Here is a 25,970-nt window from a genome sequence, read left to right on the forward strand (position 1 = left end):
TCATCAACTAGCAGAATAAAGCCCAAGTCACTTGCTCTGACAAAAACCTGGCAAAAACCTTGGGGTCTAAAAGCAAAAAATCTTCAGAAAGTATCAGGCCTATCAGATTCCCCTAAACAGAATTTAAGACAGTATCACGGAGTATGAAATATAGGATCATTGAATTAAAAGGAAAAAAAAAAAAGTTACTCATGCAACTTCATTCTCATACAAGTATTTTCATATGAATTTATAAATACATGTATAAATACATAAAATGAAACAGAAAGACAACATTTCTTTTGACAATCAACAAAATTAAAAGATATTGAGATGAAATAACAATATTTTCTCAAAGTTGGGTGCAGATAATTTCAGTTCCCCCAAAGCTCACAGCACGTAGCCTCCTACATTACCTGGACATAGGTTAAAGGTTAAAAACCCTCCCCAGAGGAGAAAGAATGTGTAGGTGGTATCATAAACCACACTGTCCTCAGAGCAGTAAGCTTCATTACTGCATATGCAGTTAATAGCATCACCAGACCCTAATGTGCACATCACAGGACCTAGCAGAAACTCTGTTCTTATACCTTATGGAATGTCTTTGTTCTGAAACACTTGCATTACCACTCATTTTCCTGGCTTTTTGCAGAGCTCTAATTCCATACTCCATGCTGCAGACACAGGAGACTCTTTGCTAGTCGCAAGTTCAAATAAAATAAATGTTTGACTCAGTGCCAGGTGCATTCTTTGGTCTCTCAGTTGCCTCAACATGTGTCCTTCAGGAGTTCGGCTGGAACACATATCATCACTATATGATGCACAAAATTGTAACATTTGGTAAAGTCAAACTAGTTATGTGAAATCATTTAGGCCAAGTAAAAACCTTTTAAAATAATTTAAGTACAAATTAAAATACAGTGTTCAGTAATTTATAGTAATATTTGTGTTTGTAATGAATTACATTTTTGGAGATGTTTAGCATCCTGGTTTCATGCACTTGAGAAAATATTGCATTGCCTAATGATTAATGTTTATGTTTTGGAGTATTCTGAATATACTTTAATGACCATGAGAGGCATATTAATGATTGTATTTGAATTTTTATTCAGGGCAAATCCTTTCACAGTTAAGCCAAATTGTGAATTAGTCAATTTGAAAGAGAATAATTATGTCTGGACTTATTTCATAAAATGTATCAATTTATATTCTTTAGTCATAAGCTTGATATATTCAATACTAGGACTCTTTGTAAAGCAGAAATATCAATAAATTTTTTAAAATTTTCTCATTTCAAACAAAAAGCAAATGGATATTTTTATCTCTTCATAAATATTTAGTCAACAGAAGTTTTGAAGGAACCTTTCCTTTAAGGATTGTTTTAAATTGTATTTTATACTCAGATGTGGAAAAAGTACAGATAATATTAGATTTTCATGCATTTTATTTAATACCAGCAAAAGGAATCATAAAAGAAAGGTATATGGCTGGAACAAATGGAGTCTATTTCTGAGAAATTGCAATTATCCTTGATTTTTGATTTACTCTTATCTACCACAAGGTGATAAATTTAACAAAAAGTCTTCCTAATGGTTTCTGTGCATGAAGAACCAGTTATCATTCTATTAATGAAGTGCCTCACCATCCACTCTTTTCCTGTCTAGTGGTCTGAGGCACAGTTAATATCAAGACTTCTGTCTCCAGTGAAAATCAATGCTTCAAAAAATCTATTAGATAGTTTATGCCAGAATCGTTTCACCTTCAGTTCAAAATAATAAGCATTATATGAAAATGGAAATACAGAATTATAAAAGTTATAATATGTATATGCATACTCTGTTGTAAAAGAATACTTTGTAAAAGCATTAGAATTCAGCAAAACTGCTATTGGTCAACTAAGGTCAAAAAAAGAATGTGTGTTTTGATTCATGTAATTATCATCTGTTCCAGGACTAACTTGATTGGAATAAACATATCCCATGATTTATATTTAAATTCATCTTTAAAGTATATGATTTTTTCTTGTTAGATATTGGCTCCATTTACACCTATTAGACCAAGATTAAATACTTAAACTTTCCCATGAAATTCTTATTCTAAGTATATAAACTCATTTAAACTTTTGAGTGGCTCACTGCAACCTACTAAGTGCAACATGTTATTGAACCTTTCTCATTGTCAATCTCAATACACTCCCCCTTTCTTTCTTCCATCTCTATGTTTCTAAGGATTGTACCTTGGAATCAAAAGGGATCTAAAATTTGTATATTGTCCATAATTCTGATTCTGAAGATTCAGATTACTCATCATGGTAAATTTGGAAAACAGAGGTATTATATAAGTATAAAATAATAAACCATAGTGCTCCCAACTTTGAAAAGGATATAATAATTTAGATAAGTTCCTTTCATTAGTTTTCTATGCATTCTGCCTGTCATTTAAACTTTCCTAATTCCTTTGGAAATTTATGCCATAACCCTTACTGAACAATTTCACCAAACTACACTTAAATACATATGATTTTCCCAAGTTAAACAACAGTAAAATTTCCTTAACATGGCTATTGCCAAACATATTATCTCCAGTGTTATATATATTTTAAAAATTGATTCATTTTTCCAATTGACACTGACACTTAACATTTGGCAGATTGATTTCTGACCTCCCGACTTCTGTCCAAACCAAAGGAGTTTCTTTGTTTCAAACTATTCTGGAATCTCCTCAGTGCTGATGCTCTTGTTAAATAGCCTGTTCTTCTTAAACTCTACCCTTTTATAAGTTTACATGATGGACAGCCTTCTGCCCTTCTCTAACATTTTGGCGACTTTTATCCCACTCACTGGCCTGGTGGGGATGGTAAGAACTGGAGAAAGAATGGTAGGTTCAACTGACACAGAAGGTCTTGCAGGCTCTGTATTTCCACTATAGCTGAGAACCATCAGTAGCCTTTACATTTCTAGCCAACATTATTAGGTGTTAATAATTAATAAACTTTAATAAGTGGTTACTTGTATCTTATCGGTATACTTGATTATAGCACACACTTCTGAGGAAGTATAAATTTTGAAGTATCCTATTTTCGTGTACAGTATTAAATGTATATCTTTAAATTGATGAAAGTCTTTAAAGATTAATTTCCAATTTTCTTTAAAAAGAATCTTTGTGTATTAAGAAATTATTCCATTATTTCAAGCTAACATAATAAATGTCAGGAAATTCAATTTGTAGGGTAAAATAATGTACTATCTAAGAGTTAAAATACTCATCACTGTGGAATTTCTCCCTTTTCTGTGACATGGAACTCCTGCCTGGATCAATGGTTAAAGAAGGGGCTAGAAATTAGTGATGGTTAATTTCATGTCAGCTCTGCTAGTTTGTGATTTGCAGTTGTTTGACCAAGAACACACAGGTCAGCTTATTACTTTGAGGGCATTTCGTAGATGAATATTATATCAGTCAGCCAAAGGGATGCTGATGCAAAATATCAGAAATCAGTTAGTTTTCATAAAGGGTATTTATTTGGGGTAGGAGCTTACAGATATCAGGCCATAAAGCATGAGTTACTTCCCTTACCAAAGTCTATTTTCACATTTTGGAACAAGATGGCTGCCAAAGTCTGCAAGGGTTCAGGCTTCCTGGGTTCATCCCTTCCTGGGGCTTGCTTCTCTTTCCTCTGTGTGCTCACATCCTGGGGCTCCAGCTTAAGACTTCAGCATCAAAACTCCAACATTAAGAACCCTCAACTCTGTCCTCTGCCATGCCTTTTATCTGCTAGTCCCCACCCACCAAAGGGCAGGTATTTAACCACCTACTGACACAAGAAATTTACTTGATTAAGTAATCAAGTAAACCTCTGTATCCAATATAATCTCATATGCCCAGAGGAAAAGACCAGTTTACAAACATAATCCAATATTTCTTTATGGAATTCATCAATAATATCAAATTGCTACAGATATGTACCTACAAGTGAGTTTATTGCATCTGCAACTGATTGCATCTACAATCAGCAAAGGAGACTGCCCAGAACAATGAAAGGTGTGTTCTCATCCAATCAATCAGAAGTCTTAAAAGCAAGAACTGAGAATTTCAGAACTGAAGATTTCATAAAGAATGCATTCCTTTTTTCCCAGCCATCTAGCTACTCATGGGGATACAAATACACCTTTACCAGACTTTCCAAATTGTGGCCTACCCTTCAGAATTCAGGCTTGCAAATTTGCACAATTGTGTGAGAAAATTTCTATGATAAAACTCATGTGTGTGTCCCAGAATTTGTATCTTTGGAGAACCCTATGACAATCTTCTTAAACTATTCAGCATTCAAAAACAGAGTTTCTAGGAACTGAGAGACTATGCATTTAAAGGGGAGTACAAAATCCACCATATGTATTTCTTCCTGAGTTTCTATGTCCCTCATATTGTATTTGGCTTTGAAAACTGCAACTGTTCTTTTACTTTTTTAAATTTAGAAATGGAATCTTCTGTTTTTTATTTAGAAATGGGACTGACTTAAACAATAAAGGCTAGAAAAATTGGTGATACCAGTGATCTCAAACATCTTGTTTCTGCCCCTACCAGCATATATCTAAATGAACGAATCCAACCATCTATAATCCATGAGCTAGATACCAAAAGAAACTCATGATCTTACCACATTGTGATAATGCCAAAAACTGAACAAATAACCAAGAAACCTGAAATGCAAAGCTATTTTAGCCAGAAGAATATATGTATATATAATTTGGACTTTACAAATATATATGAAAAACTTTATATTTACACCACACTCAATTGAAGGGAAAGTTCTTCAGCAGCAACAGACAATCCTATCTTAATTTGTAGCACATTGAATTTTTATTGCTACATTAAAATGGACAACTTCCCATGCCAAGATTTAATTAAAGTTTTAAATATTTGAAGTGGTGGTGATAATGTTGCCTCTAATAAAAAATTTACCTGTCTTAGGATCAATGGAGAAATAAGGCTGTCCCTGAAGAATGCTGTAAACGACTCTGGCACTGTTTCCATAGGTCGGATCATCTGCATCCGTGGCCTTGACCTGGAGCACATATGCACCTGGAAAATAAGACATATCAATCTAGCATTATTGTTGTTTTCACAGAGTTGAAGCTCATATCTTTAATACACTGGACTCACATTTTGCTTTGGAAGTTGGTATTTGCCATTGATGTCACAAGCATATGATACCACTGAAAATAATTTACCCATGATAGCCAAAGTGTTAGGCAACAATATAGCTGTCAGTATATATGACACCTACTTTAAATATATTTTAAAAGAAGATGTGTCCATTTCTAGTAGTCAGATTATTGACATTGAAGTGACTGCAATCGTTTTATTGATTTGTACACTAAGGAAAATGTGGATGCTGCTGCCGACATTAGCTCAGTTGCTCACATAGGTGCTTTAATTTCATGCTCAAGATGTCAATAGAGAAGCTAAAAGGCTTATAGGCTTACTGAATTGTAGAAATTGTTAAGCAATTTGCAACTGCAATTTAAAAATCAACACCTACTGCTAGCATTAGGAAGACTTTAATTAGGGAAAGAATATTTGAGAAACTGAGAAAACATAAATAATTGAAAACCCAACTATAAGGGGCACCTAATGTCTCAAGATTGAATTAACCTAAGAGTCTATTGGCTGAGGAGAAGGCTAAAGACAATCATTCTAACTGTGTCTTATCTTGTTTTTGACAATATGCATGCTATTTATGTACAAAGGAGAATTTGAAGTAGGCTGTAGCAGTCTGATATTATTTATGAATTCCAAAAAGGATTATGTTTGTAAACTGATCTGTTTCTGTGGGAGTGATACTCTTCGATTGTATTAGATTCTGCGGGAATGTCTTTGATTCAACCACATCTGTAGGGTGTGACTCAGGGTTGAGACCCCACCCCCTTTGTGGGTTATATAAATGGATACTCACTCAAGAAAACACACAAAAGAAGGCACAGGAAGAAAGAGAGCTCCATAGACATGGCAGAGGAGAGAACTTTGATCCAGTGGCCCTGGGAAGAGAGATGAGCCATTTGCCTGACAGTTTGCAGCTGAAGAGAACAGAGCGGCTGAGCTGAGAAAACCCAGAAATAAACAAACCCTGCACCAGCCTACAACTGAGATCAGAAGAAACTAGGCCCACAGAGCCTTAAGAGGAAGACAGAAGGAGAGACCTGGCCCACCATCTTACCTCCACATGTGGCAACTGACTTGGGTGAAAAATATCCCTTATGGTGTCATGAGTTGGACTCTTAAACACCTTGTAACTGTAAGCTTCTACCCTATATAAACATCCTTTATAAAAACCAACAGATTTTTGGTATTTTGCATCAGCACCTCTTTGGTTGACTAATACAATGATTTCTTCTCTCCCTTTGTCTTATAAAGTCATAATCATATTTAAATTACTCTCTAAGAAATTTTTACATAGATATTTCTTCCTAAAGTCTTGTTCAATGTCACTATTACAAGTTGAAAAAAAAGCAAAATCAGGAATATCAACACTAGATACAAAGAAAATAAGTATATTGCTGATAGTTACAAGGAAAATTTTACTGGGCATGAAGAAGTCAATATATGGCAATATATGCATGAAAAGTTATACTGTGAGCAAACCCTCCTCATCTCTAAAGAGAAATTCAAACTGTTCAGTTTTGAGAAAATGAGAATGTCTCTTTCCATCCAGTTATTCATTTAGGCTTTTCTCTTAAGAAAGTCCATAATTAGAACAAAACCACATCTTAAAAGTATATTATATACCATAAAAACTAAAAGAATGAATGACCACTTTGCCCAATATTATTTTTTTAATAAAGTGGTGACAAGAGTGGGGAGTGATTACTTAACGCAGACCTTCAATGCCAAATGCTTCTCTTGAGGCGCTTTGGAGAATTCAAGTTCTATCAACACATGATACCTATGCTGTGTTATAGTTTGCTTTCTTAGGAAAGCAAATATTAAAAGAAAAGTAGGCACACGTTACTGAGATATCAAGAGTCATAACTGATATTATCCATCATCATCAACAACATCAATATTTGCATTGTCATTAACAATTATTTTACAAATGTTTATTTCTGGGAGGCACTGTGAACTTTGGAAATTCATCAAAACTACCTCTGAATCTAATGACACAGGAATGAACAATTTATGAAGAGTAATACCTCTTGTAGCATTTTGATGTAGTTACGAATTCCAAAAATAGATATTGGATTATGTTTGTAATCTGGTCTATTACTGGGCATGATTGAATAATGATTATGACTTTGATTGGGCCATGTTATTAGGGCATCGAGTCCCTCTCCCTTGGTGGGTGGGGAGTCACAGATAAAAGGCATGGCAAAGGACAGAGTTGAAGTTTTTTGATGCGGAGGGTTTCTGATGTTGGAGTTTTAATGTTGGAGTTGGATGCTGAAGTCTTAAGCTGGAACCCCAGGAAGTCAGCATGCAGAGGGAAGAGAAGCAAGCCCTGAAAAGAGAGGACCTGAGCCAGAAGAACACAGAGGAATTGATACGGCTCCTTAAACATGGCAGAAACCCCAGGAAGAGAGACAGAGCTGTCCACCTGATAGTCTACAGCTGACCTTGTGGAGTAGGCAAAGCCTAGAGAACATCACAGTCTACAGCTGACCTTGTAGAAAAAACAGAGGAGCTGAGCCCAGAGGAACCCAGGAAGCCTGAACCCTCACAGACGTCGACAGCCTTCTAGCTCCACACCTGAAAATAGACTTTGATGAGGGAAATTACTTATGCTTTATGGCCTGGTATCTGTAAGCTCCTACCAAGTAAATACCTTTTATAAAAACCAACCAATTTCTGGCATTTTGCATCAGCACCCCTTTGGCTGACTACTACACCCCTCTTCCTAAATGATTTACCCCCTCAGAGCACTGACTTGGATCTCTGCTATTAATTTATCATACATGTGATATACAGTCAGTCTCCAAATACTTAACCTGCCTCAATTATAGATGTAAATATTACCAATGAAAAGCTGTGAATTATTTTATTGTACAGATACTGATAAAGAAAAAATACACTTTATCTGCTAAAAATATTTAGTAACAAATTTAATAAACTAATGCCTAAACCACACCATGTGCAAGGCACAATGGTAATACAAAGAAGAATAAATGAGTGTCTTCCAATTCATATTTTTGTTTTTAATGTTAATATCAACCTTCCCCATGCCACTGAACAAATAATCTCTTCCAAAAGTCTTACAAAATTATGATAATATTATTTTCTTTAATGTTCTAATATTTAAAGGAGTGAAATGATGGATTTTTCCAAAAGGCTTTGAAGTAGCAGATATTTGTCATACAATCCCACTCTGTGTGCTGCTCAAAAGGATCACAGGATAGCAGGAAAGACTGAATTGTAGCACATTTTTCCAGTTTCATTTGTAGTATCAAAAATGGTCCTACACTTAGCTACTGTTCAGGATAACGCCACTTTAGGAAGGCTGACTCCAATAGAAGTTACCTGAGAATATTTAGAGTGTCCTCTGGAGGCTTTTATGAGAACACTATTAGACACCAGTGTATCCGTTTGCTTGGTAGACTGTCCCATGGCTTCACTAAACTAATGCAAAAGACAAATGCAAGATTCCTTTCATTAAGAAGCCTAATTTAATTAACTGAATCATGTGTATATCTACAGACTACCTTTCTCCATGCTTTTATAGCATACCAGTTGTTCCTAAAACTACTAAATACTAAAAACTCAAGCCTTAGCAGCCAGGGGGTCATGGTTGGGAGTTATGTTTAGTGCAACCAGGAAGCAACAAAGCCAGTGACTTCCACAGAAACAAAATGGTCTCTTGTTTGTACCAGTCAGCTTGGAATTTATTCTCTCATCTTTCAAATTCATCCTTACCAATGTAACCACTCTAAATGCTGAAGTGCAGGGGAAATGCAGTTCATGGAGAAACTATTCCTTTGTAAGCACCTACAAAGAGAACACAGAACGTGCAATGGCATGAACCAAACCATTTCAAGGTCCAATATAACACTACTTAATCAGTAGCAAATTAGTATATTTCTTAGAAAAAGTTAAAACTATTACTAAAAGTTATTTTACAGTAACAGTTAATTCAGAAGTTTCAAGTGGCCACTTGTGGGCAGCTGCGGGCCTCCGGGAGGGTCGACGCGGATGGCCGGGTGAGCTTTCCGGACGGGGGCTGCCCCACAGTTAAAGGAGAGGAGGGGAGTCGGCACAAAGCCGTTGGGCCCTCGCTCTCTTCGCTCAGGCACGGGGGACGCGCGGTGCAAGCAAAAACACCACGGAGACGGGCTCTAGGCACAAGTCTGATTTATTGCAGAAGGGGACATGGTTTTATAGGGTCTAGGGATACGTAAAGGGACTTGATTGGTGCCGGCGGGTGCTGTTGCTTGCGTAGATGGTTACTGGACAGTAGGCGGTTACTGGACAGTAGGCGGTTACTGGACAGTAGGCGGCTAAGGGGTTAGGAGCAAGGGAGGGGAAGGGGAAAGTGTGGGCTGTCTAGATAATGACTAGGCGGAAGACAGAGAAGGAGAGAAGGAGGGGCAGCGCCGGCTGCCAATACTGGGCGGGAAGGAGACGGGGACAATTGCTCCCTTTTGTTTAAAAGTATGTGCTTCGGGGGAGGTGAACTGGTGGCAGCAGGGGCAGTATGGGACGGGGTACTGGGGTAAGACGAGGGGAGGAGGGAGACCATGAGGACCGGCTGGCGGCGAGAAGCAGAGGGCCCTCCCAGCTGCTCTCAGCTGCAGAGGACACAGCGTCTGGCCAGGACGCATGTGCCTGCTGCTGGGGTCGGCGCGCGCCGGCGCCTGGCGCGTGCCGAGCTCTGCCAGCAAAACGGGGTCGTGATGTTCCTGAACCCCTCGCCCGATTGGGGGAGAAGGAGGGAGATGAGTGAGGAAAGAGAGACAGGAGGTTACAGGCGTGTGGTTCGGTGTTTGCGGCAGGGGCGGGAGGAGCGCGGCGGGTGGCTTGGTGGTGGCTCTTTAGTGGCGAGGCGTTGAGTGGCGAGGCGTTGATAATGAACCTTCACAAAGGAGCTGAATACTGCGTTGGCTTGGTCTTTGGCGAGGCGGACTATTTTTTTGACGGCCCAGGGTCCTACAGTGAGGGCTAAGATGATGATGATGAGTGGGCCTAAAAATGGAAGGAGGTATGGGAGGAGGGTATGGAGAACACTGGAAAAATAGTTCACATTTTCTCACTCTTTGCGGCGCTTATCCAATCCCTCCTGGACTTTTCTCAGGTTGTCCTCGACTAAGCCGGTGGAGTTGGTGTATACGCAGCACTCCTCTCCAAGGGCGGCACAGAGACCCCCTTCTTTAAGGAGGAGGAGGTTGAGGCCGCGGCGGTTCTGGAGGACTACCTCAGAGAGAGAATTGAGAGAATTTTTTAGATGTTTTACAGCATTTTGAAGGTAGGTGATATCTTCGTCAACGGCCTGTCTGAGAGAGGAGAGGGCAGAGGACTGTGTGGCGAGGGCGGCGATACCTGTGCCTGCCCCTGCAAGACCTAGGAGGGTAGCAACTGTCAGGACTGCGGTGACAGGCTCTCTCCTTTGTAAGTGGAGGGAGGTTTGTCTGCTCAGCACGCAGCGGAAAAATTCGTGGTCAGAATGGTAAACGACTCGAGGAGCGAGAAGGATGAGCAGGCAAGTCTCATGGGTATTGTTGAGGGTGGCGACATTGAGGCAGGGGGTTAGCCCGGTGGAGGTGCAAAGCCATTGGGAGGTGTTAAGGGGGATTAAGAACTTGGCAGAAGCGCTGGGAGAGGAGTAGCTAGAGCAAGCACTAAGGGAGGGGTGGGAACCTTGACGAGAATGAACACAGCGTCCTGTGGAGGAAACAGATTGAAAGGTTAGGGGGACGGAGGAAGTGTTCCAGTTGCACTCGGCTGGGTATACTGAAGTGGATTCGTCGAACGTGAAGTTAACGGCGACAGGCTCATAGATAGGAAGGGAGGGGGAGAGGCAGAGCCAACAGTTCTTGGTGAGGTTGGGTTGAGAAGTATTTAGAGATAAGTAGGATGCATAGATTAACGCGAGAAGGGGACTGGAATACTTGGCGGGGGGGGCCATAGCTGGGGAGTGATGGACGAGGGGGGGGGGTGCCGCTGGAAGGGGGGAAGGGGGGGAGGTGGGGGGATTGAGGACTTTATTGGGGCCAACGGCGAGGGGTGGGGATTCAGGCGTGGGCAGTAGTTTTCTGATGATGAGGAAGGCTTCCTCTTGCCAGCGCTGGAGGGTCCAATTGGAGCGTTGATGGGGCGAGTTGACAACGGCCGGGGAGATGAAGGGAAGCATGACGATGAGAGCAATGGGAAGAATGGAACTACCCACGTTGCGGCGAATCATCTGTGGAGACAAAAGAGAGAGAGAAGACTACAAAGGAAACAGCGATGGGAAGGAGGCAAGTTAGGTAGGCAACTCGTTAGGAGGATCATTGGTGTTAGCGTTAGCGGAAGCCTCGGCGGTGTGGGGCTTGATGAAACGTCCTGGGACCCAGATGGGCTGCGGCTCTGATTCAGGGAAAACGCAGGCGAATCCCCATCCTTGGGCTAAGAGAGGGGCAGGTCCATGCCATTGGGTGGTCTGCGGGTCACGCCAGAGGACAAGCGGTGCAGTGGTGGGCCGGAAGGTAGGCCCCCAGTGCATGTGGACCGGTGAAAAGCCTTGGGCATTGAAGGTCATCAGGTTGTGTCAGATTAGGGCCTCTGTGACGACGTCACGAGGGGTGCGACGCGGCTGGTCGGCAGATGTCTTGAGAATGAGGGTTTTGAGAGACTGGTGAGCACGCTCTACTAGGCCTTGTCCCTGCGGATTGTAGGGAATGCCGAAGTGATGGGTGATGTCGTAGAGTTTGAGGAATTCGGCAAAGGAGGCGCTCCGGTAGGCAGGTCCATTGTCTGTCTTGATGTCCCATGGAACGCCCATGAAAAGAATAGATTCTCTGAGCGCTTGGATGGCGTGCTTGGCCGTTTCTCCGGTGAGCGCGGTTGCGTAGCAGAGATGAGAGAAGGTGTCGATGGCCACGTGGAGGTATTTCCATCGGCCAAACTGGGGGACGTGAGTGACATCCAGTTGCCATCTGGAATTGGGGCGGAGCCCACGAAGGTTAACTCCCTGAGGTTGGAGCGGCCCCAAGGGCAGCAATGGAGCGCACGTTCGGCATGACCACACAAGGTGTTTGCAGGTATGGATTGGGAGGTCTGGAAAGAGTTTGTGGAGGCCAGCTGCTGAGAAGTGAAATCTGGCATGCAGCAGCTTGGCCTGATTGATGAGGTCTCCGACTGCGACGGTGGTCTCGGCTGGAAGCAGGTGAACGGCCTGATCAGCAAGGTGGTTGCCGTGGGCTAGGGGCCTGGGAAGGCCGGAATGGCTGCGGATGTGAGCGATGAACCAAGGCTGTCGGCGGTTCTCTATGAGCTCTTGAAGGTCCAGGAGAGCGACGTTAATGCTTTCACTTGCTGAGTTGTCGGGCGGAAAAAACGCAGAAAAGGCGATGACTTGGCAGACTTGTAGGCAGTAGAGGCTGTCTGTAAAGATGTTCAGTGGACAGTGGGGATGGGTTTGGAGTGCTAAGATGACAGCACGCAGTTCGGCCACTTGCACAGAGGATTGATGGAGGCGCACGTGTGAACGTGGCTGGTGCTCGCTGGGTGCGAAGACAACGGCGGCAAACTTAGTCTTGGAGGCGTCTGTGAAGATGATGGTGGTGTCTGGAAGAGGCTTGCTGGACGGAAAAGGGAAATGGCCGGGGGCGGCGATTTCTAGCAGGGGAAGGCCCTGCAGTAACCGATGCTGTGGAAAGTGGTTATCGAAGTTGCCATGATAAAGCTCCATAAGAGTTTGCATATCAACGGAGCTGATTAGCAGGGTGGTGACTTGCCCGGTGGTGAAGGGCCACACAATGGTGTCAGGTGGGCACCCATAATGATGGGTGGCTTGTGTGACTAGGGCGGTGGCGAGCTGAACGAGTAGGGTGGTTTGAGGTCCAATCTTTCGGAGCTTGCTCTTTGCCATATGGACCCAGAGGAGCGGTCCGTCTTGCCAAAGAAGGCCAGTAGGTGTTCCCCGAGTGGGTAAGACTAGGCCTAACAACGGTTTCCCAGGCTCATGTCGCTGGAGTTGGCACTGTTCGATGGCTCTATTTACCCGGGCCAGGGCATTTTTGGCCTCGTTGGTGAGGCGAATCCTCTTTCCGGGTGCGGATGATGGCGGAGCGTTGGAGCAGAGTAGCCGGTACAGGGGCTGGAGTTGCTCTGTGGTAAGCGGCAGCGCTGGGCGCAACCAATTGATCTGTCCGCAGAGTTGTTGTAATTCGAGGAGCGTAAGCAGGTCAGGAATTCTGATGTGTGGCGTTTGGGGCGCAACGGTGGAAGTGATGGAGAACCCTAGGAACTGGTAGGGTGGATGAACCGTTAGCTTCTGTGTATTGACTTTGAGATCTAGGTCTCGAAGGTGGCGCAGCAGTTGCTCCAGGACTGCGTGCAGGCCTGACTCTGAGGGATGGGCCACGAGCAAGTCGTCCATATAGTGGATGATGTTAGCGTACTTCACGAGTGGCTGGATGGCTTTGCGTACATACATCTGGCAAATGGCAGGGCTGTTTCGCATGCCCTGAGGCAGAACGCGCCAGTGGTATCGCAGTGCCGGTTCCCGATGGTTGGTCTGAGGAACCGTGAAGGCGAATTTCGGTCGGTCGTCCGGGTGCAACAGGATGGAGAAAAAGCAGTCTTTAATATCTATCACTGCAACAAACCAATGCCGGGGCACCGCGGTAGGGTGGGGGAGGCCGGGCTGCGGCGATCCCATAGGCTTGATGTGTTTGTTGATTTCTCTTAAGTCTTGAAGTAGACGGGACTTCCCGTTCTTCTTTTGAATGAAGAAAATTGGCGAGTTGTATGGGCTGGTGAAGGGCTCGATGTGGCCCTCGTGAAGCTGCTCATCAACAAGCCCCTTAAGAATGTCCAGTTTAGGGATTGGGAAAGGCCATTGCTCCACCCAAATGGGCTCCTCTGTATCCCATTGCAGAGGAACGGGTGCTGGAGGTTGAACGCGAGCAATGGCCGAAACTATTGGGGGGGCAGCTGTGGCGGCAATGCAGTGAGAACGGCTCCCGACTGATGCAGGATATCACGGCCCCAAAGAACTTGCGAGATTTCCTTCAGAATGAGGGGGCGGAAGGTTCCCTGTCGACCTTCTGCGTCTCTCCAGACGACGCCCTGGGCAACTTGCTGGGAGGGGCTGGGAGGGCGCTTGGCCGGTGGCTCCCACCACTAGGGGGCCATCGGTCAGAGGGAGGTGCCCGGCCTGGTCGAGTGGGATGCAGGAAATTTCTGCTCCTGTGTCGAGTAGCCCTGTGAGCCAGCGGCCGGAGACTTGGATAGAGAGAAGAGGCTTGGTGGAGGGTGCGATGGGAATAGACCAGAGTACTTTCATGGGCGGGGGCGCTGAGTCGTTGCGGCCTCTTTGTTGCGGGGCTGAGGCCTGCCCCCATGGCTGTTTAAAGGCTTGCGGCTGGAGTTAGGGACGCGGCAGTCGCGGGCCCAGTGGTATCCTTTTCCGCACCGCAGGCACGGAGTGGAAGGAGGCCGTGGTGGATGGCCTATGCTGGGCACGTCCAGTGGCGGCCGTGGCTTGTTGGGGCAGTCTCGAGCGAAGTGGCCGAGTTCGCCACAGCGGAAGCATTCGTTGGAGGCCGAGACGGCAGCGAGGACAGCCTGGGCCACGGCGGAGGCCTGGGCGTTGACTCCGGAGCAGGTGAGGACCCAGTCGTGGAGGGACTTTTCTCTCAGCGGCCTGATGATCGCCTTGCAAGTTGGGTTTGCGCCCTCCTGAACAATGTCCTTGATGAAGGAGGTCTGGGCCTGCATGCCGACGACTTTGTGCTGGGCCGCAGCCTGGACACGTGCCATGAAGTCGGGGAACGGTTCCTCTGGTTTTTGGAAAAGTCTGGTGAGTGGCTCGGGCGCGGATGCGGCGCAGTTGTGGAAGGCACGGAGGGCACACTGCCTTAGCTGGATGTAGAAGCCTTGAGGGAGGGCGACGTAGCTCTGTGGCATGGCGTAGCGCCCCAGTCTGAGGAACGCGTTGGCAGGATATCGGGTGCCGTCGCGGGCATTCTCGGCTATTTGTTTTTCGTTCTCGGCAGCGAAATGTGTGCGCCAGTCAATAAACTGCCCCGAGGGAAGTATGCCTCTCGCGAGGGATATCCAGTCGTAGGGGAGACAGCGGGCAAAGGTCATACGTTCAAGGAGGTCTTGAGCATGGGGGCTGGCGAGACCATCCTCTCGGATAGCGCTGCGGAGGGTTTGCACGTCTTTTGGGGAGAAGGGAACCCATATTTGGGGGTTTGCTCGAGAACGATTGGGATTTAGCGGCTACATATCAGCGATTGGAGCAGTGGGGGGCTCGAAGAGAAGATTATTAGAGCGCGGGAGGGGGTGTCTATTCGGCGGCACATAAGACGGCGGGCGCTCGTACGCATCATCTAGGTCATCATCAGAAGATGGCGGATGAAGCGCTTCCAGTCCCGGGTAAGGGCAAGATGATGCCGGTTCCGGGTTGGGGCAAGATGGTGCCGAGGCAGGAAGGGGAGGGTACAACGGCGGATAGTCCTTCCGTGAAGAAGCAGGAAGGGGCGGGGAGTGCAGCTTCTTCCTCTTTTGGGAGGAAGAATGAGGGAGCGCGCCCTCTTGGGTGGGCTTTTCTTTGTTTCGTGAGGAAGAAGGCGGAAGTGCGCCATCCTGGTCGGAGTCAGAATCAGCGGCGCGAGGGGGGTCAAGCTCAAGCGTGGCCTCCAACTGAGCCGAGAGCGATTCGGCATCGGAGTCGTTACCGGGAGCGCCGTCTTGGTGGCTGCGCCCTTCCCCTGACTCATCCACGGTATCGCACGGGAAGGCTTTGGCCTCGGGAGCGGGCATGCCTTGCAAACAAGCGTGAATGGCTACAAGAGCGGGGAGGAGGCCGGGGGGAAAGACCCGGCCCTCATGTTCCATGGCTGAGGCTACTCGTTCGATTAGCCGGGCATAAGTCTGAGGATTCCAGAGCGGGCAGGTGATGAACCAGGGATTGAACGGGAGAAGTAAGTCCCAGTAGCGCTGAAGCTGGCGGACGGAAACTCTAACCTGGTTAGTTTCCAGGAGGGCAGCCAGGGCCTGAAGCTGCGGGACCTGACGGGAGGAGAGTGAAGCACCCATTTTGGTTTGAATGGGAGACGCCGAAGAGTCCCTACCTTGAGCGAAGGGTGGGGGGTAGGCGCCAGAGTGGGCCCCACCCACGTTGGGCGCCAAATGTGGGCAGCTGCGGGCCTCCGGGAGGGTCGACGCGGATGGCCGGGTGAGCTTTCCGGACGGGGGCTGCCCCACGGTTAAAGGAGAGGAGGGGAGTTGGCACAAAGCCGTTGGGCCCTCGCTCTCTTCGCTCAGGCACGGGGGACGCGCGGTGCAAGCAAAAACACCACGGAGACGGGCTCTAGGCACAAGTCTGATTTATTGCAGAAGGGGACATGGTTTTATAGGGTCTAGGGATACGTAAAGGGACTTGATTGGTGTCGGCGGGTGCTGTTGCTTGCGTAGATGGTTACTGGACAGTAGGCGGTTACTGGACAGTAGGCGGTTACTGGACAGTAGGCGGCTAAGGGGTTAGGAGCAAGGGAGGGGAAGGGGAAAGTGTGGGCTGTCTAGATAACGGCTAGGCGGAAGACGGAGAAGGAGAGAAGGAGGGGCAGCGCCGGCTGCCAATACTGGGCGGGAAGGAGACGGGGACAGCCACTCAATGGAAATTCTTTTTTTTTTTTACAGGGGCTCTCAGTTTGCTAGGAAAACACCATGGACAGAAGTGAGAAGTCAAAATCCCCAAGACTAATATTCTGTATAGAGGGAAATGAGAGCAGGAACATATTTTAAAATAAATATGTGTGTGTGTATATATATATATATAATAGCAGTGGGATGAATACTAAGAAATAAAACACAGCAGTTTAAGGAAATAAAGAGTAATGAGGAAGGGGACTTTTTTATATGGTGATCAGGAGGAGCAACTTCTGAGAAATCTCATTTTTCCAAAGACAAAAATGAAGTGAGGAAGCCAGCTATGTGGGGTTTTTTTTTACTTGTTTGTTTTTGAGGAAAGCTTAGTCCATGCAGAGGCAACATTAGGTAAAAAGTTCCTGAGGTGGAAGCATGTTTGAAGTGTTGAGTGTAGCCTCTGGGAAATCAGACCCCTCACTGGATCACAGAGAGGAAACAGGAGATGGAAGAGGTTATGATAAAAAGCCCATGCAGGGCTCTTGCCTGGAAATAGGGGAACCCAGGAACCCACTAGAATTTAGCCAGCACTCCAAAATCTATCTTTTTTTTTTCATTTTTTTACATTTTTTTTACATAATAAACTTTATTTCTAAAGAGGTTTTAGTTTACAGAAAAGTTACGTTGAAAGTATAAAGGATTCCTGTGTATCCCAGGTCTTCCCCATCTCACATCTTCCTCTATTAATAACATCTACAATAGTGTGGTACATTTGTTATAATTGATTAATAAATATTGAAACATTGCTACTAACCAAGGTCTATAGTGTACATTGTGGTTTACACTTAATTCCAACGCCCTAAAAATGTCCTATGTTCTACCTCTTCATCCTTCCTTCTCCCCTCAGAACTTCTGGTAACCACTATCTTTATGTCAGTGCTAAATATTTTTTATGTTATTACAATATTAATAAATTTACATTTTCATTGTTGTATCTCCCCTTATGTTTTTTCATTCTTCTATCTTAAGGATTTGGGGATGGTGGTGCCCACTTTGCCTCAGATTGAGAGGGCTCAGAACTTATGGGACAGATAGAAGGACTTGTTTTGTTCGCAGTTGTAAGTAATTTCTGTGTTTTGGGATGAGGGTTGTACATCACCATAATTTTGATTGTCCTGGGCCAGTCCAATGAACTGGAGAGCAGGTATTGACTGCAACTCTTCTGATTCAGGGCTTAACCAGCATATGAACAGATTGAAGATTTAAGTCTCAGAGACATTTATTTAATTTGTAAAGTGCTAATTATAGGCTCAAATAACACAGGTAGAAGAATCATGAGTAGGGAAATTATAAATAAGTCTGACTGTGTTACATTGGGGAAATAGGTTGTCATATATTCCAAGGTAAGGGGCCCAGTAGAAATTTGATATTATTGAAGAATTCCAAAAAGAAATAATGGATTAGGTTTGTAAAATGGTCTTTTCCTCTGGGCATATTAGAGTGTATTAGATTCAGAGGTTTTACTTTTACTTGATTAAATAATCATCAAAGCTTTGATTGGGCCCTATCAGTGGGATGTTGAAACCTGGGGACTCACAGAGAAACTGCACCACAGAGAAGGGAGGTTGGGCTTTCGATGTTGGAGTTTTCATGGTGGAGCCTTGAGCTGGAGCCCCAGGAAGTAAGCACACAGGGAACTTGGTCATGAAGAAAGAGCTTGGTCTTGCCCCAGAAAGAGAAACAAGCCATTTGCCTGAAAGTCTATACCTGGCCATGTGGAGAGAGGCAAAGCCTAGAGAGCCTCATAGTTTATCTCTGACCTTCTGGAGAAAACAGAGGAACCGGACCTGGAAAGAAATGAACTCTGAGAATAGAGGAACCCAGGAAGCCTGAACCCTGGCAGATGTCGGCAGCCATCTTGCTCCAACACATGACAAAAGACAAGGTAAGGGAAGTAACTTGCACTTTATGGCCTGGTAACTGCAAGCTTCTACCCCTTTATAAAAACCAACCCATTTCTGGTATTTTGCATCAGCACCCCTTCGGCTGACTAATGCAGTCCATGAACAGGATGCTGATTTCAGGGAGTTATGTGCCTTGCCTATAGTTTCCAGATGGCTCTAAGGTCCTCAGGAGAACCTTATTTTGAGGCTTCATTTACTGAAGCAGTCGGTGAGATCTGCCTGAGGCATGTATAATTGTAACCTCAGGAATGATCTCCTAACTCATTTTTAAATCTCTTAGACAAAAAAAATACTCTTCATTTAATGTTTCACCCTTTCAGTCAAGATCTCTTTCCAAATGCATCACTCCTTGGTTTTTGGCATTAATCCCTCAGTGGCAGGGAGGCTTATTCCTCTATGTCATGTCCCATCCAGGGCGGGGAAGAAGGTAGGGTTTGTCTTAGAGAGAGATCTCATTTAAAAATCTATATATCTTTATATCATTATAACTACCTATATCTCCTTACTCAATTACCTATATTTAAATTTCTATTTAACATGAATGAGATGGTACTTTTTATACATTTTTGAACCATACTTCACTCATGTAATAATATATTGGACATACAAGTTATAAAAGCACAAACTTCTATCTCCTTATTTTTAACAATTTAACCACTAAGCCATTTGAACACTGTTGCAAAGTTTGTGTTGTTGTATGATTTTTGTTTGTTTGTCCTTTTATAAACTATTCTGCAATGGGAAAATTCTTAGCCTTGATAGCTGGTTGTAGAGCATATGAATTCAACACTTATATAGATAATTTCAAGTTGACCATCAAAATGTTATAACTAATTTATAAATATATCCCTACCAAAATTGTTCAGTAATCATTTTCCAGCATTTTCACTACCTGTCATTGCTCTTATTTGTATTTTTTATATTATAAGGAATTTTAGCATCTTTTATTATTTTTATTGGTCATTTCTAACATGTGTGTGTGTATGATTGTGTGTGTAGACTCCACTCATATTCTTAACCGATTTTTCTTTCACATTATATGCACTGGTTTATTTAGATACATTTTGTGGTCTTTTTTTTTTCTCATTTTTATGGTTCATGTGGCCACTTTAAATAGTTTTCCCTTAATATAGTTTTGCATATGTGTGTGTGGTATATACATTAAAAGATATTAATCTATTAAGTGTGTTTGGTGAAATTTAGGTGGCTCTTTTTATCTCTTATCCTTAATTTTCATACAAAGAACATGTGGACTCTAGAGTCTAGCACATGCAAACTAACTCTCTTTTGTAATGCAACCACATGCTTACATATGTGCCATGTGGTTGTCATGTCCTGTATATTTGATTGAATTAAAGTTAACATTATTAAAGTGGGTTATGGCATAATTAAGGTCCAGTGATACTAAAATCATTCTTACTGATAGTAAAGACATTCTCACACAAAATGGCAGTGAGAAGGAAATAGAACTGAGCCCTGTTGACTCACAACTACCACTGAAGCGGTCATTATTTTTTTGATTCATTTAGTCTTTCAATCAACAAATGTACCCACCATGCACAACATACAAACAATATGCTACGTAATTATTTATGCTATCAAATGCCACTCCTGACAAGGCATTTTTGTATTCTATGTATTACTGGAATTTGGTGGCTTAAATAAACAAACTTGCTAGAAATATATGCAAATATAAGTAACTTGTATGGTTACTTATAAATATAAGTCAATGTATGGGCTTTATAAAATACTTAATTGTATAGATTTATAGGAATATTATATGTGCTGAATATGTTCTTTGCTTTTTTTTATCACACCTGCAAATTCCCCAACTGGTTTGGATTCCCACCTTCTAAATTGCACTGACAAAAAGCAACTTATTTGCTCCCTCCTCTATGTCCTTCTAAACAGGAACATCAGAGTCATTGAACCAAAACACAAGATCTAACACTTTACCCTCCTTTATTAAAAATACGAATGATTGCAACTGCCCTTTCCAGATTAGCCACAAAAGACTCCATGTTGTTATCGCAAATACTTATTTAGTGATTATGATGAGATTCTTTAAGACCTCTGTGCTCTTGCCCAGGTGATACCATGACCTAGGGAACCTTAGTTAAAACCATCTGGAAAAATCTTAGTAAACTTTGATGTCCCAGCTCCTCTATCACATCTGTGAACCTTTATTATTCTGCTTCCAGGAGGAGCTAAATTGTTCCCTCTTCTGTACTCCCAACAGACTTTGTGCATTTTAATTTTTAACAGCTCAATACATTGGATTCTCTTTTACATCATCTTTGTACACTTAGTACCTGGCATAGTAGCTGTCGTGAAGTAAGTCCCCAATTCATGTTTATTGATTGACTGTTCATTGCACTCACATATACACAGAAAATAAACAATTGCAATACACACAATACTATAAATGGGTGACCTGGTAGCTAGTTGGCGCCCAGACGTGGGGCAAGTAAGGACCCCCGTCCCCTCCCGGGCCTAACAGCCCGCCGGAGAGGGCTCTTCCGTCCGCCCTTAGCGGACCCCTCGCCCAGCCCCGTACAAGCTCGGTCTCTTCCGCCCGGCACTCTGCGCGGGCCCCTCATGGCCCCCCCCCCCCCCCCCCCCCCCCCCCCCCCCCCCCCCCGCCCCTCAGGAGGGCTCTGGCGCACTGCAGCTCGGGCCACTTGGGCCCAGCCGCCCTAGAGGCATCCGATAAAGTCCCTGCTGTCCCTCCACCTTACCCCCGCCTCACTCCATAATTTGGCGGACCCCATGCTTGTTCCCCTCCCACCGCAGCCATTCCTTCGTTACTTCCTCCTTGTCACCTTTCTGTTTGTCATCCTCCTCTCTGCCTTCTGCCTTGCCCACACGGCTCCTAGGGACTGGAACCCTGGCCAAAGAATCCTCTTAGCCATTGCCTTTCCGCCCTCATTACGCTCCAGTCCTGCCTCCAGGGGGCTCTCCCCCCCCCCCCAGACCTATTTTACAGAGGAGGAGGACAACGCTCCTGCCGCGTCTAACTCCGATTTCGCCTCGGCATGCGCTCCTGCAGCCAAGGCCAACAAGGAGGGAGCGCCGCCGCCTGAGGGCCCTGCAACACCAGATGAACCAGCTCTCCCTGGGTGCGGCGGATCCAGAGGAAACGAGGAATCTACTTTGTCTATACCGCGCAGCTAAACGCGCTCACCCCGCCCCTCACCCAAACCTCTCTGCCCTTCTCCTCTCCATGCTCTCGCTCCTTCTCACAACCCCGACGGTGCTCTCCAATCCACAACACCAACCTTTCAATTGGTCTCCTTTTTTATAATCCGGAAAGCACCAGTCTCCTCCCCATCACCTTCAGTCCCAGTCGGCCCAAATAAGGTTCTAAACCCTCCCCCTCAGCCTAACCCTGCACCCGCTTCGCACGGCACACCGGTTCCTTCTAGCAAGGGCACACTTAGCAACAGCACACCCGTTCCTCCTGACTGCCTACCCTCCCTGGACCTAAGCCACCCGCTTATATCCCTTATCAATGCCTCATTTTACTCCCTCAACTCCTCCAACCCCAACCTCACCCAAGGCTGCTGGCTCTGTTACTCCTCCACGCTCCCCTACTAAAACCACGACCAAAACGCCAAAAACCGGCCCATCGCCCGCAGCCTAAGAGGACCGTGCCACCGATTTGATTCTGTCCCCCTGTCAGCCCTTGCCCTATCCCTCTACCCCTTACCCCGCTTCTCCCGCCTACCAGCCGGCAGAGGCCGTCTGCCTATTGCCATGGCAGCCACCTTTTCTTCTAAACTAAAAAACAAGGGTGAGATGAGGTAACAAGCATGCTACCATCGTTGGGCAGGCCCAGCACGTTGAGATGAGGCCTCGTCTCCTGCTGGGTGAGTGCTTGGTGCGGGTAGATCGTTGCCCCCCTGCTACTCTTGCCCGTAATGGCTGCCTCCTCTATCTCCACCCAGCATCCGGTCTCCATAGGGGCCACCCTAGGGTAATCGGCCTGCCTCTCCCGCGCCTCACCAGAACCCAACCCACAACTTCCCCTTATCTTCTGCCCCAGCCCCCATATACCCCCGCCAGAATGATAACCTCACCTCTGCCCCTTTACCTAGCAACAGCCTCCAACAACCAAACGGAGGCCGCCTTCAGCTTAAGCCAATCCGCACCCCACACGTCGCCCCTTACCCTCGTACCTCACCCCCAACCGTCCCCCAGCCAATTAGCGGCCTCCCCTCACATACATTGCCTTATTTGGCTTAGCCTTGCTACCGCCAGCGCCCTAGCCTATATAAACGCTTGTCTTCCTCAATAAAGCAGACGCGTTGCCACCACTCTCCGTCTCCGCAGCATTCTTCGCACCGCTGTGCGTCTGCCCTTGACACCGCCCGCTGTCTGCCGTGCGCCCTCAGCTAGTCATGGCCTTTAGAACCTTTTTAATGCTAAATTTTGTTTCATATTGGTCTTGAGTTTCTAATGCACCTCACTGTTCTCACTTCAGAAAACAAATACAATACTGAGTGACCATACTTTCAAAAGGAATCACGTAAGCAAGACAACTTAGAGAGGGCATGGACTGAAAACCAGAGAGGACATAATTTGTATTTCTTTACTCAATAATAATGTTTCTCAGAATGGATGCATATGACAGGAAAAGAGGGAGAACGTTCATGTGGCACATCATTTTCTTTTTACATCTGTCTTAAGTATACACTGCATTATAACCTAGAAATAATACCTAGTTAGAAAGGTATAGAATGATAAATTCACAGAAAGTTATTTTCAAGTAAAATCATAAAATGAATGTAGATCCTACTATGACTAATTTATGCAGAGAAATGTAAAGCAGAAAAGTTTTTGGTAAGAAGTCGGAGAGAGAAAAATGTGTGGATATGGTAATTAAAAGCAGAGTTTAATTAGAAAGTGAAATTAAGCCTAGGTGCACAGCAGGTGAGTTTAGTCTTTAAAGTAACTAGGTCTTTAATCAATTTTCGATTAGATACCAATGCACTCCTATGAGCATTTGGTTCTTCAACTTCCTTCTCAGGATTCTCTTCCTGTGTTTAGCCCTTAAAGTTGCAAATGGCTCTTCTGTCCTCATCTTGAAGCAAGGAGGCATATAAGGTGTTTACAGGGATTTCTGGACTCCTGTTGAAAATTTGAATTTAATTGTTCTTAGTGTGATCCAGGTATCAGTAATTTTTAAAACCTGCAGATGTGTTTGATTAGTAATTAGGGCAAAGAATCCCAGTTCTACACAATTTTCCTGAAAGGTCTCACCAATTCGGAGTGGCTGCAGTGCATGCTCTCATGGTTGCAATCTTTGTCTGTAGAACCTGAGTACCTAGGCTTGAATCCTACTTGACCACTAGCCCTACTGTGTGCCTTAAAACAGATTACTTAACCTCTCTGCTTTCATTTACTCACTTGCAAAAATTGAAAACAATAATAACCAATTTCTAGAGATATTAAGTGAGTTGATATATATAAAACAATTATAATAGAGCTTAACACACAGGCTGTGCTATTTAATATCATACACTTAAATATCATACACTTCTGGACCACACATTAGCCAGCAATTCCCAAATGTGTAATGCTAGAATGACTGCCAACCATTAATATTGAAATCAGGACTGTATCTCCCCTATGTATTTAAAACATGCTAAAATACCGACAAGTAAATTATGAAGCTCTTGTGTCACTTTGTTGGAGATCAAAGACAGCAGAGTTTGTTCATTTGTTATATCTCCCTGAAATAATCAGAAACTTTAAGAAGGGCTAGAAAAGATTTATGCCATACAATCAGCCAGAATAGAAGCAATGTACCATTGAACTGCCCTTCTGGGCTCAGAGAAGCCTATTTGCTTTTCTCTATCCGCCTCCTTCACCCTTTTCAGCCTGGCCCCCATTAGCACACCTAATACTGCTCCATCAACATGTAATTTGTTATTCAGTCCAAGGACCTAAAAGCTCTCTAAGGTTATAAAACTTGCTTTTTAGTTATGCCCTAAATATTTTAGACTATATATATTTACACCTTGAGATTCAAACTTACTTTGATGGATGAATGAATCCATTTTATGAGCACTCTATCTCTCAGTTGTGTGCCAAGAATTCTATACCATGAATATCAATACAAATGCTAATGTCTGTGCCTGATGATACACATTGAACTCTGACTTTACAGTGATGGCATAATGTTACCTCTTTATGCCTAGTGTCACTTGGAAATTATTTTCACGGATGCTGTCAGGAATCAGAAATCATGATGAAATGTACGGGTTTGGAATTCACTCACTTGGAGGCTCGCAGCTATCATCCAGTGAGCTTTGCATTTATTCTGGGTAATTTTGTATTCTGAAAGGATAAGGACATTGCTTGGGTTCAAATTTTAATTTGATCTAATGATTCTGTCATGTTAAAGGGAGAATCTATCTATAATCTTTTTCTTTCTTTCTTTCTTTCTTTCTTTCTTTCTTTCTTTCTTTCTTTCTTTCTTTCTTTCTTTCCATCTAAAGATCCATCTATCTAGTTTTAGTGAAGAGGATATATATATACACACACACACACACGTATATATATAAAATATCCAGAAATCAGGAATATCTATATATCTATATATAAATATATAGATATATAGATAGCAGAAGTAATCAGGAATATATATCAGAACTAATGAATCCATATATATGCAACTTATTTCAATCCTATAATGATAATAATGTAACTTAATATAATCATATATCACATCTACTTCCCACAGAATTTCTTGATGCTAGAATGTTCTTACTCCGATTCAGGCATTTAGTGCAAGTCTAAGCTAATAAACCCAAGCATGTGTGTGTGTGTGTGTGTGTGTGTTTTCTCTTTTTCTCTCATAGTGATTGGCTCAGGAGTGCATATGGCTTCCAAGTCTGTAATCACAAATACTACAGAGTGAGCACGATATATTGTCTCATGGTTTTGAAGCCTAGAAGACCAGTATCAAGCTACTGGTAGGGTTTCCTTTCTCTCAGGGACTGTAGCATTCTGGCAACCTTCTATCACATACTGCCATGCTCTTCTGTGGCTGCTCCTAGACTTTCCATTGACCTCTGGCTCCTACTCTGCATCCACTTTTTTTTGCTTATAAGGACTTCAGCCATATTGTTTCCAGGCCTACATTGTGCCATCACTATAAAGTCATAGTTCAATGTGTATCAAGGCCTGCCTCATTCAATTTGACCACACCTTAACTTATAATTGCATCTTCAAAGTTTCTGT

At 44.0% G+C, this 25,970-nt stretch overlaps 1 protein-coding gene across 2 annotated transcripts in view; it reads right to left on the minus strand.

Moving 5' to 3' along the window:
• Window positions 1–25,970, minus strand: part of CDH12 (cadherin 12) — a 1,117,721-nt gene that overhangs the window by 117,862 nt on the left and 973,889 nt on the right. For both annotated transcript variants that reach the window (XM_058307302.2, XM_058307298.1), the window contains one exon: window positions 4,939–5,058. In XM_058307302.2, coding sequence (XP_058163285.1) covers window positions 4,939–5,058 — 120 coding nt within the window. The remainder of the gene's footprint in view (window positions 1–4,938; window positions 5,059–25,970) is intronic.

Source organism: Dasypus novemcinctus, chromosome 2 (assembly GCF_030445035.2).
Source record: "Dasypus novemcinctus isolate mDasNov1 chromosome 2, mDasNov1.1.hap2, whole genome shotgun sequence".
NCBI classification, from domain to species: Eukaryota; Metazoa; Chordata; class Mammalia; order Cingulata; family Dasypodidae; genus Dasypus; species Dasypus novemcinctus.